The following is a 15,753-nucleotide window of genomic DNA, read 5'->3' on the forward strand; positions in this document are numbered from 1 at the left end:
GGGTCCGAACGATTAGTCTGGAACATTCGACGACTGTTCTTTAATAGCCGACGCGCTTGACCCGCTGATCACATTTTCGACGATCGCCGACCGTGTTCGCCGCTATCGTTGTGCTATAAGTGTAGCCTGTTTTTGTGGGCACAGGTTCGCCCAATAAAATCTAGTTTTGTATTCCACCGTATTGCTGCTATCTTCACCGTCACTACCACGTGACAATGTGCTCATGGTGAACCGTTTAATTATAACGTAGTAGAAGGTACAGGTAGTGGAAACGCACCCGTCGGAAACACGGCCACACTTGGTAAATCTGCGCACATTGCCTCTTGGCACTGTAATGTAACTGTAACCTGATGGCTTACATAAATATACTTGTATTTTGTTTAGAGGTTAGGCCAAACGACGACGACTTGGTTCGTCAAAGTTCTAGTTGAGAAGCTGTGTTCTCTGAGAACTCAGACGCCGGTACAAGACCACTGCAGCGTACGGAACCGCTTTCTTCGGTAGCCCTGTCTGCAGTTCTTATCAGTAAAACAAATGCCTCTCTCGCACGTTCGCGTTTGACAGATGGCGGTGTCCGGTGGGAAGGCCTGCTGCAGTAGATAAGTTCAGAGCTTAAGAGGAAGCTTTAGCTCGGGCCCAACTCTCATGCGGCCTATTCAAATACATGTAAAACGCAAAGACGCTTTTCTGAGATAACCCCTGGACCGATTTTAATAACATTTGTGGCATTTGAGAGAGAAAGCTAAATTCTAGTGACTGTTGAAAGTGGAATTCCGATTTAGGGCCTGAAGTTTATTAAAGGAATATTCAAAAATATGGAAGTTAGAAAAACATAGACGCGCGAAGTTTATAAATTGATAGCTCTCTATCAAGAACAGATATTGCGGTTCTATTAACGGCGTCCATTAAATCATTTACATTCATTAAATCATTCCGCACACTCCGTGTCATCTCTCGACAGGGACTCCTTTGCCACCGCACAACGTTGTGACCCGTGTATCGCTTCTCTTTTCGTCTATCTATCTGGGTCATCGACCATCCCTGTATACCGAACCCTACGACGCCAAGCAGTTCATTTCGCCATTGGTGATCAGCTGCTCCACCGACGCAATTACACTCCTGAAGGCCGGCGGTGGCTTCTGGTGATTTCCCGCAGCTTAAGGTCAGAAATATGTGCCTCCTTCTACAACGATCCGCAGTGTGGCCACGCCGGAGTTTTCAAGACGTACGAACGAATTCGCCACCGCTACTACTGGCGCGGCATGTACAATTTTGTACAAAAGTTCGTTCGGTTGCGGTCTTTACTGTCAACGCCGCAAATCGCCGCCTTTACGCACGTCTGGTGCCTTGAAGCCGCTCCCGTGCCCTCCCACACCCTTCGATGGCGTTGGCATCGACCTATACGGCCCGCTTCCCATGACACTAGACGGCAACTGGTGGATCGTAGTTGCTGTTGACCATTTGACACGCTACGCCGGAACTGCAGCTTTACCAAGTGCTACAGCGCGATGTAGCCTCTTTCGTCCTACATCGCTTCATCCTTCGACACGACGCGCCTCGAGAACTCCTCAGCGATCGAGGTCGCCGTTGGTTTGCTTTCGGAATGCCACATTATTCATCGGACAAGCACGGTATTTTCAGACTAACGGGCTCACAGAGAGATTTAACCACACACTTGGTGATATGATCTCGATGTACGTGGCATCTGATCACGGTAACTGGGACCGCATCCTTCCATTCATCACGTTCGCGTACAACACCGCGATCCAGGCCACTACGGGATTTTCACCTTTCTTCCTCCTGTATGGCTGCGAGCCTACGCATACCATCGACACGCTCTTTCTATACCTTCCTGACGCCTCTGAGTGACTACCTGCGTCCGACGTCGCCCGACAAACCGAAGAATGCCGCCAGCTAGCGCGCTCCTTTACGGCAGAGTAACAGCAGCGCCAGAAAGAAAACCGCATCGACACGCTTCCAAACACTACCTACGCTCCAGGCTTTCTTGTGTTGCTGTCTGTCGCTTTCCAAACGCCGGGACTTTCCTCGAAACTTGTCCCCAAATTCGAAGGGCCTTACCGAGTCTTGGAGCGAACATCCCGGGTGAATTTTCTCATTGAGCCACTGTCACCACCTGAAGACTTGCGCTGGCGTGTGCGTGACATTGCCCACGCCTCGCGTCTCAAGCCCTACCACGACCCTCTGCCTCCCGATTCTTAAGGCGCCAGGATTGCTCTTTTTGTCCGGGGGGAGATTGTGAAGAAGAAGACGCGCCTCGCGGCACAGCCGCATCGCCAACGCGCGGTTCGCCTCGGCTCGGGCTGTTAATCGCTGTCGTCCTTTTGGACAGTGCTTTGGGCTGTCTCGCCGTTCCCGCTCGCTTATCCTTTGCATAAGGAGCCGCAAATAAACCTCTTCTCACAGCGGGCAAGTTCCGTATGTGAATTTCTATCTTACGTGAATTTGTTACGTTGTTTACAAGGGTTCTGCAAAAGCTGTATTTCCATATTACAATTTTTTTTAGATTCATGTGTAACATACCATTTTTATTCTCTTTAGATGTTTTATTAGATTCATTTCAGAGAATTGTGGTGTAATTTTTCTTTGCTAAGTTACAGAGTCGTAAGCTTGATAGTTTCGTTTTTGAAAATGTTTTGTTTTTGCCAATTTTTAATATAAAATGACGACCTAAATCAAACATTTGAAACCAACAGCCACTAGATTTGAAGTTTTTTCTTTCAAATGCAACAAACCTTGTCAAACGTGGTGCAGTGGTTGCCGAGAAAAACAAATTCTCCTTTTACATGTACTTAGGAGCGACCGAGCTAAAGCTTCCTCTTAAGGAATCGCCGAAGTATTTCCTCTTTCTTAAATGCAAGCGCATTTCTTTGCCTACCCCTACACACTTTTGCATGCCAATATATCTGGCTTCGACAGGATGACTCGGTAGTCGTCGTCAAAAAAAAAAAAAAAAGACGAAAAAAAAACAAAACAATAAAAACAAGAACTACTTTACAGGTGCTTAGACGCCTACTAGGAATTGAACCCTGGCCCGTGGCGTCATGAATGAGTATCTGCTCTTGGCCCCATGCCAACAACTTGGAAGGGGTGCGTAGTACGTGTGACCAGGAGGCGAGGATCAAAGAGATCCGAACAGTTTCATATTAGGAAGAAAAAGAAAATGAAGTGAGCGCTTGTTGTGAGCGGGCAACTTTGGCTCCTTCGAATGGGAAGGCATTCGCCTTTAAGACTACCACTAAAATCAGACAGTGCCATGCGTCGCATCTGTTAGAACGGGTCCTAGGAAGAGACCTCCGTGAGAGCAGAAGAGGTTGAAGACATAACTTATACCTGCAGCAAGGCACGAAGTGCATGAAATGTCTGTGTTAGAGATATGCAACATTTAAGAACATTGAAACGTGTATCCTACATTAGTATTCACCGTCGTCTGTTTGCCGTCATGTGCATGAAAAATGTTAGAATAGAAGTTGGATTAGCGTGTGTGTGTGTGTGCGTGTTTCGGGGAACAGGTTCTCTCGGAAGTTTTCGGTCTTTCTATTCCTAACGAAATTTTCAGGCATCATTGTTTCTGCACCAAGAAAATTAAACACCTTAAATAACTAATATCCTAACAAAAGTTACCAAAATCAATAGTCAGGCAAGACTACACATCAACAATAATATTCTTTGTCTCAGAACTGAAAACAAGTACTGTTGTGATGCTGCGAACTGCGTCATTGAGAGCCTATAAAGCGGATAAAATTTAAAATATGACTGTCTCGTAACAAGTGGTGTCTAAAAACGGCGACCATGACGTCTTTCCAGCGCCGCAGTCACTTTCGGTGTATGCAGCTTGCAAAAGCATGGCCTTCGAGGTTGGATTCCTTTACTCACAGGCAACCCTCAGGGGTATGCTGATTTGTACACCACTTATTCCCGAAAAGAGGCAGCCATTTCACAGGAGTTATGAAATGAAGTGGCACAAATATTGAACATATACACTCTAGTTCACATCTGTTATAAGATTGGTGCTGTTAAGCTTATGACATTGTGGGGGTGATTAGTATACTTAGCCTACTTTAGGACCTTTAGTGTTATTTATTTATCTAGCCTCTTATGCCAGCCCAGTGACCAAAATTGTGCTTTAGCTTAGACCATGTGCTTATGGTCATGATGCCGTGGTCGTCATTCCATTGTCGTCATTCCAGTTTCTCCGTGCTGTCGTCGAACCGTCGTCATGCCATCTTGCCATCGTCGTCATGCAGTCGTGGTCATCCCATTGTTGTCATGCCGTCATCGTCAGGCTGTCGTCCTGATATCGTCATGATTTTAGAAAGGTCATGGAATTGACGTCACGCGGTCATCGTCATACCGCCTTCGCTGTTCCACGGATGTCATTCTGACGTAATCATGCTCTCCCCATTCATTCGCGATTATGCCACCGTTGTGATGTCATCGCAGTTGATTGGTCACTGAATTGTGATTATGCCGCCAGTGTCATGGTATCATCGTCATTGCTTCATCATACCGTTTTTGCCGTGATGCATATCGCGACTTGCTTCGCGACTGCGGATATATCATAGCGACGTTGGTCACTGAGAGAACACTGTGCTCGCTATTGATCCCGTCGGTGCCTCCCGAAGCGTGGCAGTCGGGGAGGAGTTTCCTGGAAGCGAGCTGATATGCTACTCGCACGCGACCCCTGGAGCCGTGCACGACGGAGTATTGCGCTTGTAAAAGGAGTGACGTATGGCGCTTATATACGGGGGCGGCTGTACGGCACGGAGACGGCCTTGGCGCTGACGGTCCCTCGTAGCGACAAAGCACGCGAAAAATATTACCTTCGAAGCTTTCAGTGGTGCATGGCAGTATCGGTGCTTCCGAGAGGCTATTGTTGCTTTCTGACCCAAGGGAAACTGGCTTAACCATTCGCCCTTCAGTCACCTAAGCTGTTGTTGTTCGTCCGTTTTCAGAGTTCAATCTTCCCCCCAATGTTCTTTACACGCAGTCGCGGCTGTCGAGTAATTTTTTGCGCGTCACTTTGTAATTTTACTATCGACTGTTTCATGGAATTCGACGTCTTACAGCAACACTGGGGCTATGATAGACGCCGTAGTGGAACACGCCCCATTAATTTTAACCAGCTTTGGTTCTTCAATCGGCAAACTAAATCTAAGTACTCGGCAATCTATGCATTTTGCCCTTATCGAAATACAAGCGGCGTTACCGGGATTCGAACCCGCGACCTCGCGCTATGCACCAGGACGCCGTAACAACTGCGCCACCGTTGCCGGTTGTTGCTTTACCATTTCTTCCTTTTCATTTTTCGCTGCCTTTGCCTTCCACAAGAAATGGTTTTTGAATGGAGACTTCATAGTCACCGAAACATCGAGACCCATGTCCAAGTTAAGAAAGATAAATGTAATTTACTTAGGGCTGTCGGTAAGTTGCGCAGGTTCTTCTGTGTGTGAGCAGGTGCCAGATGGATCCCGCATGTGGAGGACGCGACAAAACTGAGGCAATGGTCCTGTGGAGGGACTGTCGAAATGTCCAAACCGAGGGAAGTTGAGGAGAGAGGAGCTTCGCTTTGAGGTACAGGAGAACCTGCTCGACAAGGAGAAAGGGCCGCAGATAACTTTTGTGCCTTGACAATGGAAGCTGTCAGGTTGGTCGACGAGTCACTTACTCGTGAGGAGCCTGCAGGTTTATTGTCGAATACTAACGTTAACTGATAATGAAGACAGCATTCTGGCAATCACTTTGCACTCTCTGCGTGCAAAGTGATTGTTGCCATATGATTCCGCCCATTTGAAGGTTGCAAAGCAGAGCTTCGCAATGCTTTGACTGGTGCCGACACCCCGGAGGTGGTGTGCTTACATAATGCGGCCGTTTTTTGACTACGAGATCTCCTGTTTGAAGATGGCAGGCTTAATTAACTCTTTGTTATCGTCGGTGGTGAAAACCATCATTTCAAAAGGTCAATGCCTCTGGGTGCGCATCAAAGGTGAAATATAGACAATGTCACATGAACAGGCTACGAACGACCACAGCCGCCGTGAAAAATGTAATTCTAATATTATTTTCATACGCCAGCATCACGTGACGATAGCGTTGTCTCAAATAATAGTATTGTATTCCTGAAGGTCGTTTCCCGAAGTAAAAAAAGAGAGAAAAATAACTAAACGGCGTTGTGTTGGTTTTACATTTCCCGTTCACCCTTGCCGAACTTTCAGTTGGAACACGTATTGGTGTGTCATTTCCTACTGCGTGTCTGGTGTCTTCAGTGGCATTAACAAATATGCATCACTCTCAATCCACTCAGCTCTCTTTCCTCTACATCACTACGGCAATTTTCATACCATGATTTTTGTTAGCGCCGCGAACAATATTGCGGTACCTGAGCGCCAATGTTGCTCCCTGTTCAGCCTGAAGTCACAGGTTCTATTTGAGTTCGCATAGGTGGACTAGCAGAGGCAAAATACATAGGCAGTCGTGCGCTTTGTCTTCTAAGCGCGTTAAAGAAGTTCAGTTGGTTACTGCTAATTCGAAGCCTTTCTGTATTTAGCTGCTTATTCTTGAGGTAAAAATATATTTCCCGCTTAATTGATCAATCATCCATACAACCATCAGCGGGAAGCGCTGACGTGTTTCCAATTGACCATGGGCCATACGCATAGCTTTACTGCGATAGCAATTACATGCGCTCTGCTCAATTGGCTCTGCCGGAGCCAGGGCAGCTTTCTCGCTTTTCCTGCTGTTGTGAGCGTTGTGCGCACAAACACCGACGTCCCGGCTGTATAGCTGTGTGCATACCGCACGGTAGTGCGTACAGTGGTCTAAGCGGAACCGGCAGCAAATGTCAGCCTAATGTATGAAATCATTTGGTTGAGCGCTGACGAACGCAAACGGTTTCTCGGCGGTCACATCTTGTGCGCTGTCAAGGTGCGACGCCCCTGTAACGCCGCTGCCTGCATCCTCATCGCGACAGCGTAGTGACATGCCTGGCATCTGCGAGGGCGTTCTTTCTGCCGCGTAGCAGATGTGGTCTAGTGCATCGAGCCATGTCACCTCCGCGTGTTGTTGAAACACAACGTGAGAAGCTCGAACGCAACACTACACTCTGCTATTGCTTTGAGTGCTTTGCCTTCGAGAGAAACAGCAATTTCTTTACTGCTAAGCTGTTAATGGGAATTTCATTGCCGTTTTTGTGCCGCAGTCATGAAGGGCTGTGGTGGCATGTGGCGGCGTTCTCGGTATGAAATGTCAATAAAAAATAAACCAGCAATGAAGTCATGAAAGCCCCAAATTCTCTTTGAAACGTAAATATCAAGGGTCGCTTCCTCGCTAACTGGCACTACTTTTTATGAGCTAAGACGCACTCATCGAAACGATCTCTTATACTTTCATTCGTACCACAAGGCACAGTTCTCTCTGACCCCTACTCCTTCTAATTTGCATTAATGATCTTCCTACTGACATCTCTTCTAACAATCCATTGTACGCAGATGACTGCATCATTTATCGTCCCATAACACTTTCGACATTGGCATGCTTTAAAATGACCTCGAGCTTATTATATCACAGTGTTAGAAATGGCTAGTGTCTTTCAATACTAGAAAGATATAACTGGTTTCCTTCCATCGTAGACAGTATCGCAATCAGCCATGTACGCCATATACGGCTAAGAAATATCGTCCGTGGAACCATATAAATACCTCGGTTTAAACATTTCAAGCATGCTAACTTGGTCACGGCATGTAACTTGCATGGTCAATGGGGTCAATGGCGCTCTTAGTTTTTTTCACCGGAACCTGAGACTCGCTCTCCAATCAGCGAAGTTACTAGTATGCATTACACATGTCCGCCCTTTCTTAGAATATGCGTGCTTTATTTGGGATCTTGATCATCTTAACCTGTATAGCTCAAAATTGAGGAGCCCATTTTATTTATTTGTTGTTTATCATGCCAGCGTTTCCTAACTTAAAACCCGTGCCAGTCCTACTAATTTAGATTCACGACGTCATATATCGCTAGACAGCGCCTTTTTCAAAAGATTTATCACATGCGAATTGAAATGTAAGCTACATCAACAGCTCATCTCCACTCCAGCCACATAAACTATAGTAAAACGGTATATTCTACCCCAGCGCATACTATGGCCCATCTACGCTATGTTTTTTTTAGAACAGTAATGGAGTGAAACGTTTTGCCTGCGAACGCCGTGCACCACGCCGACCTACATCATTTCGAGACTGTTCTAGAGTCACTGTTTTATTAAACTCAGCGTATTCTTTATGTAATGTCCGATCTCTGGGGCCGTTAAGGTGCCATGAATAAGAAAAAAATGCCTTCCTTGGTGCACCTCCCTCGTATAGACAACTTCATTTCCTGCTTAGCCACTAACTCTTAATTTTCGCTAATTCACATTGCGTTTAATCGAAAGGTGTTAACCATAGTTGTCGTGGACAATGAGAGCAGTCTCGTTAACGCTGCTACCGTTCGGACTGATAGGTCAGAGGTCGCGGAGCAAGCGGCTATTGCGCTCGCCTTGGTTGACAAGCGCAGGCCTTTTGTATATAGCGATTCAAAGTCGGCCGTTAGGGCCTTTGAGAAGGGCTCGGTGGCTAAGGTTGCTTTTAAAATTATGCAGACATGTGAGATCTCTCAACACTACTTATGTTGGTTCCCTGCTCACCTTGGGATGATCGAGGGAGCCCCTCCGAATCTCAATGAGTCCGCTCATGAGGCAGCGCGAGATCTTACCCTCCGCTCTGCCCCGCGCAACGGCGTGGCGGTACTCCCCGAGAATAGAGGCTCCCCTTCCACATACAATGAAATCACGAAGTAATACCTTCTTAATTGTAGGGTTTACAGTTTGCCGCATCCTAAACTAAACAGGGCTCAGGCACTTACATTACGCTTACTACAGACTGGTACTTATCCTTGCCCACGGAGACTGAACATGTTTTATCCAGAGACGTATACAGAGCCTTGTTGCCAAGATTGTGGTGCTTTAGCCTCGCTCTAACACATGCTCTGGTCTTGCGAAAGAATTGAAGACTCGGCGATCAAGGATGCGTCCAGGTGGGAGGCTGCACTTCGCAGCCCGGACCTGGATGAACAATTCTGGGCTGTCCAGCAGGCTCACGATGTGGCCGTGAGGCTTGGCCTTCCGGTCCCGACGTAAGAGCGGCCCGCTTAGTGATTAATTATCACTACTTGCAGGACCAAATAAAGTTTTCCTTCCTTCCTTCCTTAATCGGCTGCAGTATAGAGGTGCGCTAGGAGTGGCCAAAGGTTGTGGTTGCTTCTAGGCAAAATGTAGATTTGGGCCTAAAATTTACAAATATTTTCTCGGTATCGCGTCTGGGCCTTTTGCCTAGGCGCGACACCCGCTGACGTCAGCTTTTTGGCTGACCTCGACATTACAGTTTGCGTGAGACCAGGGTCCCGTCGGCAGTGACTTCTGCGTCTACTGACACGCTGGGAAACGCGCCTACTGGTTATCTAGGGGTCTTAGCCCGTCATGGCTGACCCTTTCGAAGAATCTGCGATGATGGCACCGGGACCTCTGCCCCCGCCGCGCCCCAAGGTGCCCTGTTTTCCATTCAACGGATCCTTGACGAAGTCCTTAATGTTTATGTTGCTCGGAGTGGCATACATCTGCGAAACTCTTTCGATAGAAGGGCAGCCAATTTGCACGTTGGAGAAAGACATTTTGTGATTCGTCGTATGTGAGGTTATCGATTTTTGCAGTGGGATAAAGGGAGATGATTTTCTGTGAAAGATTGCTTGCAATGGCGTTCTCCCCCGGGTTCTTGCCATATTTGCTGCCTGCGTTGCATACTAAAGCCGACAAATGCCCCGTTACACACAAAGGAAGAATCGCTTATGGACCTTTAGTGAATGCACTCACTCACTTGAGGTCGAAAATCCAGGTCAAATTTGAGCACCGTATTATGTTGCAGGTCAGATCAGTCCTGGCACTGCCTAATCCGGCGCCTACATTTCCCGGAAGGGTCAGAGAAACGAGATGATGATGAGGGGCCTACTGAAAGGCGCGAAGGCACAGTCGATGTGACCCGACCTCAACGAGTTCGACGTACTGCTTGTCATTCCGTTCACGTATCCACTATGCGCGGTACCTTCGCTGTCAGGCCAGCCGAACCATTGTATCGGTAATGAAACACGCGGGATTCGAAATCTCCCATAGCAACACTTGGGCCGCTGCAAAAATCTTATGCAGTGTTCGAAGCAACAACATCAAGCGAGGCCGAAGTGCATACGTCAATAAAAAGAACGCATGCGCGATAGCTCTTAGCAGATTTATAACACTTCTAAAGCGAAGCATCGTTTGTCGACCATGTTCGCCATTTCGCATGTCGTTGTCGTCTGTCTCACCGAGTGAAAGCTGTCGCTACTCTAGCTACCATACTGTGTATGTTTAGGCTGACTCGGCACGGGTTGCGTCAGCGGATATGGCTGACAGAGTTTCTGCGCTCAGACAATCTCGCTCTTTTCGCAGAGTGACCGGAATGCTTTCTGCCTCTACTATGACGTATTCAGTGCCGAGTATTAGTAGCATCACCTGAAGTGATTTTTCGAATATATCTCGTCTGAATAACTCTTACTCTTGCTCTGCGATTTACGGCGAGTAGCCGATTACAGTCACGGACCGGTTACGGGACACGTTCGTCGCAAAAGCCCGTTGGGCGTTTCTTATGGTAAGGCGCCGTTGTGTCCTGTCGGCTTATAAAAGTTTGGCTTACATCATTTGCCACTGTGCGTATTTTTTCACAAGCAACGATGTCGTTGCTTGTGCCGAAGAGTGTGATGTGATCACACTTTGCCGAAGAGTGTGATGTCACTATGGCGCATTGCGTACACTGCCCTCTGAACACGATTTAGTTCCCACGGCGCGCGATGCTCGAGTAATAGACCTCTTCGCCGTTGAGTGCACCAGTATGTGGTGTTAAATTGTCTTGCGATCACATTAGCCCCGATGACTGACAACTCGAGCCTGCGACAGCTCACGAGCACTCGTGAGAGAATATGGGTAATTTCGCGTCGTTAGCGGTCTCGTGTTCTTGGATTGACAGCGCTGACAGACGCCGCACGGCTGTTAGCGACTGGTGACCAAGGAGAAGCTCCCAGCCATCGCTTGTCAGCCGCCACCTATGATGTTCTTCCGCTCGAGGCAACTATCGGGAACGCTACCGCTACAGGTGTGAGCGCCTGCTTTTGCAACGGTCGACTTTACACCCTCGCTAGTTAGAAGCACAAAAGGTAGGAGAGGACACGAGCATAAAAGTCGCTGTTTGCGCCTCTTACAAAAGAGTGCCCAATCTCCAATGATTGCGCTGCGACAACCCCATGGTCCTGTCTCCTTAAATAAACAGGAGCTGTAACATCTTCGCACGATTATCCCGTGAACAGCGACGTCATTAAAGTTCCTTGGGTACAGTACTATGGTAACGTCTTCACAACTTCCTCGTGCCATTTGCATTTTGTGTGTTTTATTGTGTTTTTTTGTAATGACAACCTTTCCATGTTGGGGACTTCTTACTCTGCTGTGAATTGTTTCATCATAAGTAGAGATTACTGATGCTTGTCACAGGTCAAGTACTGATCACGCATTAAGGGCGATATGTAAACATGTGCTCGCAACTTAGTCTCGTGCTTGCTGTATGTAACCTGAGTTTTACTCTAAGTGATAGCAAGATGTGCAAATTATTTGTATTTTCTTTTCTATGTTGTTCTCGCATTTAGTCTTTTTGTCAGTTTTTGGCAACGATTACAAGAGACACGCGCTTAAGTAGTCAAACCTCCGATACAGTCACGGGCAATAATCGAAAATATTCGTATGTGTAAGAAACGTTTGGGGACCGAAGGGAGACATCATCGACGAATGATATATCTGCCAGCCTACGAAAATGCACAAGCAACGGACCAGGCCAGCAACCGGAAACGACTGAGTTCTTCGTGGGAGCACATGGCTTGAGTTGTCCGAGCATGGTGCAGAAGCGTGTCAAAGTGGAGCTGTAGAACGAGGAACACATGTGGGCCGCTAGAAGCGGCCCACATGTGTTCAAGAGGGTAGGATAATTACAGTACAGTGCGATCATTCCACGGCGCAAACCAGTAGACCTCTCTTGGGATGCGCACGCTTTTCTCTCGCTGCTGTGGTGATGCACTATCTACAGTCCGCCACAAAACTGTGTGGGCACTCGGTTCATTCAATTCATGTTATTTATTGTCCCTTAATGGGCAAGGCGGTATTGCAGAATCGCCGCACGGTAAATGTAAACTTCGCTCGGTTAAGGCACGACGCTTCTAATTTATTGAATTGCTATTTAGTCATAAATACTGCTACGCAGTGAAACTTCGTATTCGAAATTTTAACTTTGGAATAATCGTGTGCGCCAATTATGCGGTAATTTGGCTTCTCTGCCGATCGTGTCTCGTAAACTTCTGTGTTTGACTGTACATTTGTCTGCTATAGAAGCCGCCAATTTAAAATAACATCAGCATATTGCTACGTCCTGCTGCGACACGTGAGCAAATGCTGTCCGTAGAAGATCAAGTAGCACACGACTGGATGACTTGAAAGAGACGCCATGCGACCTGATTTGCGACCAAGTCAGGGAAGCGATCTGCGCTGCTTGATGCGGCGAATGCACCGTCATGCAGGTTTCGCCAGTTATCGCTTTCGGAGACAAGCCGGTTGGAATATCGCTCCGCTGTGGCGGTGATGCGACGAGGCACAAATGAATAAAGACTTCCGGGCGAACGTGAGGCAGTAAGATAACGCGAACTTTGTGTTCAAAGGTATTTTACAAGGCGAGAGCTTGTTTAGTTTGGTGAGGAAGAATGAATGGCTTCTGGATTCCCTCTCATGTTTGGCATGATACGCAAATACGTATTTCCGTGGAGTTTTTCGACTGCGTGGGAGCTCAATTCAATGGTTTTGAAGAGCAGCATCAGTGAATCGGACATCACAATGGAAGTGAAATGTGCTATGCACTGAAGTGCAGCTCGACGGTTGGAAAGTAGATAGCAAATTTTGCACCAAATAACTTTGTTCGGCTATTTCGACCGTTATCGTTCGTGGTCAGAATTTCACCGCCAGTAGAAATGCGCCGACGCGAAAAGCGTGTGCGCTCCCGCAAGCGAGCCGTGGGATGCTTTCCTCGCCGAGCGGTCGCTGTAAGTATATCAGATGAATGAACTTAGTTTTCAGAAACGTGCGTGTATTACATAAGGATTTGGCAAAACGGCAAAATAAATTTTCTTTCAATTTTTGGTGAATGACCAGGGCTCTGCGGATATAGTGAAGATCAGGGTCCTGCTCAGCTGTAGACATGCGTGGTCTGACAAGCGCTACGCAAATCGGCGTGTTAGCAAATAGCCCGGCCTGCCAGAACCGTGCTTTTGCCTGGGAGCTTCGGGTCGGTGATGTTTTAGCGGCTGCAGTGGAGCGTTCTAGAATAGCTTCCCGCTTCTCCCGCTACCCGTTTCCTGTGGCGGCTGCTGGAGAGGGCTCCGACAACGCTACAAATACACTGATTAACCCATCTGTGCTCTGCGAAATTACGGAGTAAAACATAAAACGCTTCCTAATGCCCTCGCTGCGAAAACTGTTGGCCTTCAAACGCATAATTCCTTTAATAAGACGAATGGCTTTTAGACCTATTTGCCTATTCGATTACACAGTCAACCATCGGCATAGGTGTCTGCATAACTTTTGTATATCGCAAATTTAGGGCAATGTGGAACATTCCAGTGAACTTTGCCGATTCAGAACGTGTAATCGTCTGCCGAGCGGTTGTGCGTTGTCTGTCCGAAAAAAAAACAGCGAACGTTCGCTTCAGCTCGCAAAGCGCTGCCCCTGCTGTTTCTCGTGGCAACGCTAAGACAATCAATTGGCCTCCGCATACAAATTGAGTCGCCAGCGGAAATCCATGCATTCGATGCGAGTCACGTCTATCACCTTGTACATATGTTAGTTTTTTTAGTGGTCGAATAGCTGGAAGAAACTAGCAGACCCGTTCGATAACGACCGTCTAGGAAGGATGCATCATGGTTCTACTAACGCACAACCATTTACTAAGGTACTTAGTGGCGTGTTTCAAATCAGTCCCAAGTTTGCACTGCAAGTCATAAAATATCAACGCGCCAGTCAAGGAGTCCATGAATTTGTTTGATCTTGCTACCATTTTGGACCTTCCGTCGGCGTCCCTGCTCTTTGCTGATAAACTCAATAGATTATGTTTCTTGATTACATACTTTTGCTTCTTGGCGAACATTGATAATCTGTAGGTTTAGGTTCCGTAGGCAGGAAGAAGTCTCAATATGGTGTACTTTATTATAGCTTTCCGACCCTTCAATCATTTGCTTCCTTTCGTGTCGTATCCTACATGTTCGTCAGTCAAGCGCATTTTGTATTTTTCCTTCCCGTGTCGCTTAAGCGCTATAGTTCCATTAGGTGTACCAAACGAAATAACTCAAAAGTCTGTGCTTCTGTATTCAGCCGTAAACATACCAGAACTAACCATAAAGAAAGGGCGTCAGAGGTGGGTTACTGCTAATGCTAATGAGAATGAGCGCGATACCGTGAGAAAAGTCTCCTTCGATCGTGTCTTTAGTTATAGAGCATGCTTGTTCTTGCGTAATAAAATCGCACAAGCCCTTACATGCGACATAATCTGAGAACGCAAAAATGAAGCCTGAAATCACCGTTACGCTTGTGCAGGCGGAACCGGTACTACTACACGCCGCTGATGGAGAAGTACGAGAAGATATCCAAGATTGGAGAAGGCTCGTACGGAGTGGTGTTCAAGTGCCGGGTTCGGGACACCGGTCAACTGGTGGCTGTCAAGAAATACGTCGAAACAGAGGACGACCCACTTATCAAGAAGATCGCGCTGCGGGAGATCCGCATGCTCAAGGTAAAGAGGCATGAATGACTTGTTTGTTAATGTTGAAAGTTGTATAAACAGGTGAAGGGCGCCTCAGACTGGCTAGCCAACATTTCGATTGGTGGACTTATCTTTATGAAAAATGTTGTCGTCATCCTTGCCAGGTTAGTTTTATCAAGTTAGTGGTATGGTGTCACATGCTGTGGCGATACTACGTGACACCACTACACTAGCCCGTTAAAACTAACACGGCAAGAATGACAATGCAGCCCTTGTGGAAGATAGGCCCACCTATCGAAACGTCGGCTAGCTAGTCTGAGGCAATCTACACCGTTTTATACAACTTTTATCCTACTGCGTGTTTCCATCAGTGGGCAATCATGTTGTCTTTCGTTTGTTCACTCCTAACTGGAAATGTTGGCAACAATGTTGTGGTTGACTTCCTTACGAACAAAAAATTGCAGAAAGAACGTGATGTGATACGTGAGGCAAAACAAACACCTTATGCAACAAAGCCGTTCAGTAAACGTGCTTGGGCAGTCGTTTTAATAAACTGCATGAACAACCAAACAAAGAAGTACAATGTTCAGCAGATGATTTGATTTGTCACAGAACATTCTGAATGCTACCAGTTGGAGAGTGAGGCTGGCTCCAGCATTAGGATACAAAACAAGCAGGTAACGAGACACATTGCGAACTTTACTTACAGCACGTACATAGACAAAAGGACCGAAAGAACGACGAAGACAAGCGCGTTCTTTTGGTCCCTTTGTCTATGCACGCGCTGTGTGTGAAGTTTGCCATGGAATACCAACTAGCCCGTACCCAAACCCTG

General features: G+C 47.0%; 1 protein-coding gene across 2 annotated transcripts in view; it reads left to right on the forward strand.

Moving 5' to 3' along the window:
• LOC126534399 (cyclin-dependent kinase-like 4) overlaps window positions 1–15,753 on the forward strand; it is a 114,152-nt gene that overhangs the window by 48,437 nt on the left and 49,962 nt on the right. For both annotated transcript variants that reach the window (XM_055072876.2, XM_050181685.3), the window contains exon 2: window positions 14,753–14,948. In XM_055072876.2, the coding sequence (XP_054928851.2) occupies window positions 14,753–14,948 (196 nt within the window). The remainder of the gene's footprint in view (window positions 1–14,752; window positions 14,949–15,753) is intronic.

This window comes from Dermacentor andersoni, chromosome 7, assembly GCF_023375885.2.
Source record: "Dermacentor andersoni chromosome 7, qqDerAnde1_hic_scaffold, whole genome shotgun sequence".
NCBI classification, from domain to species: domain Eukaryota; kingdom Metazoa; phylum Arthropoda; class Arachnida; order Ixodida; family Ixodidae; genus Dermacentor; species Dermacentor andersoni.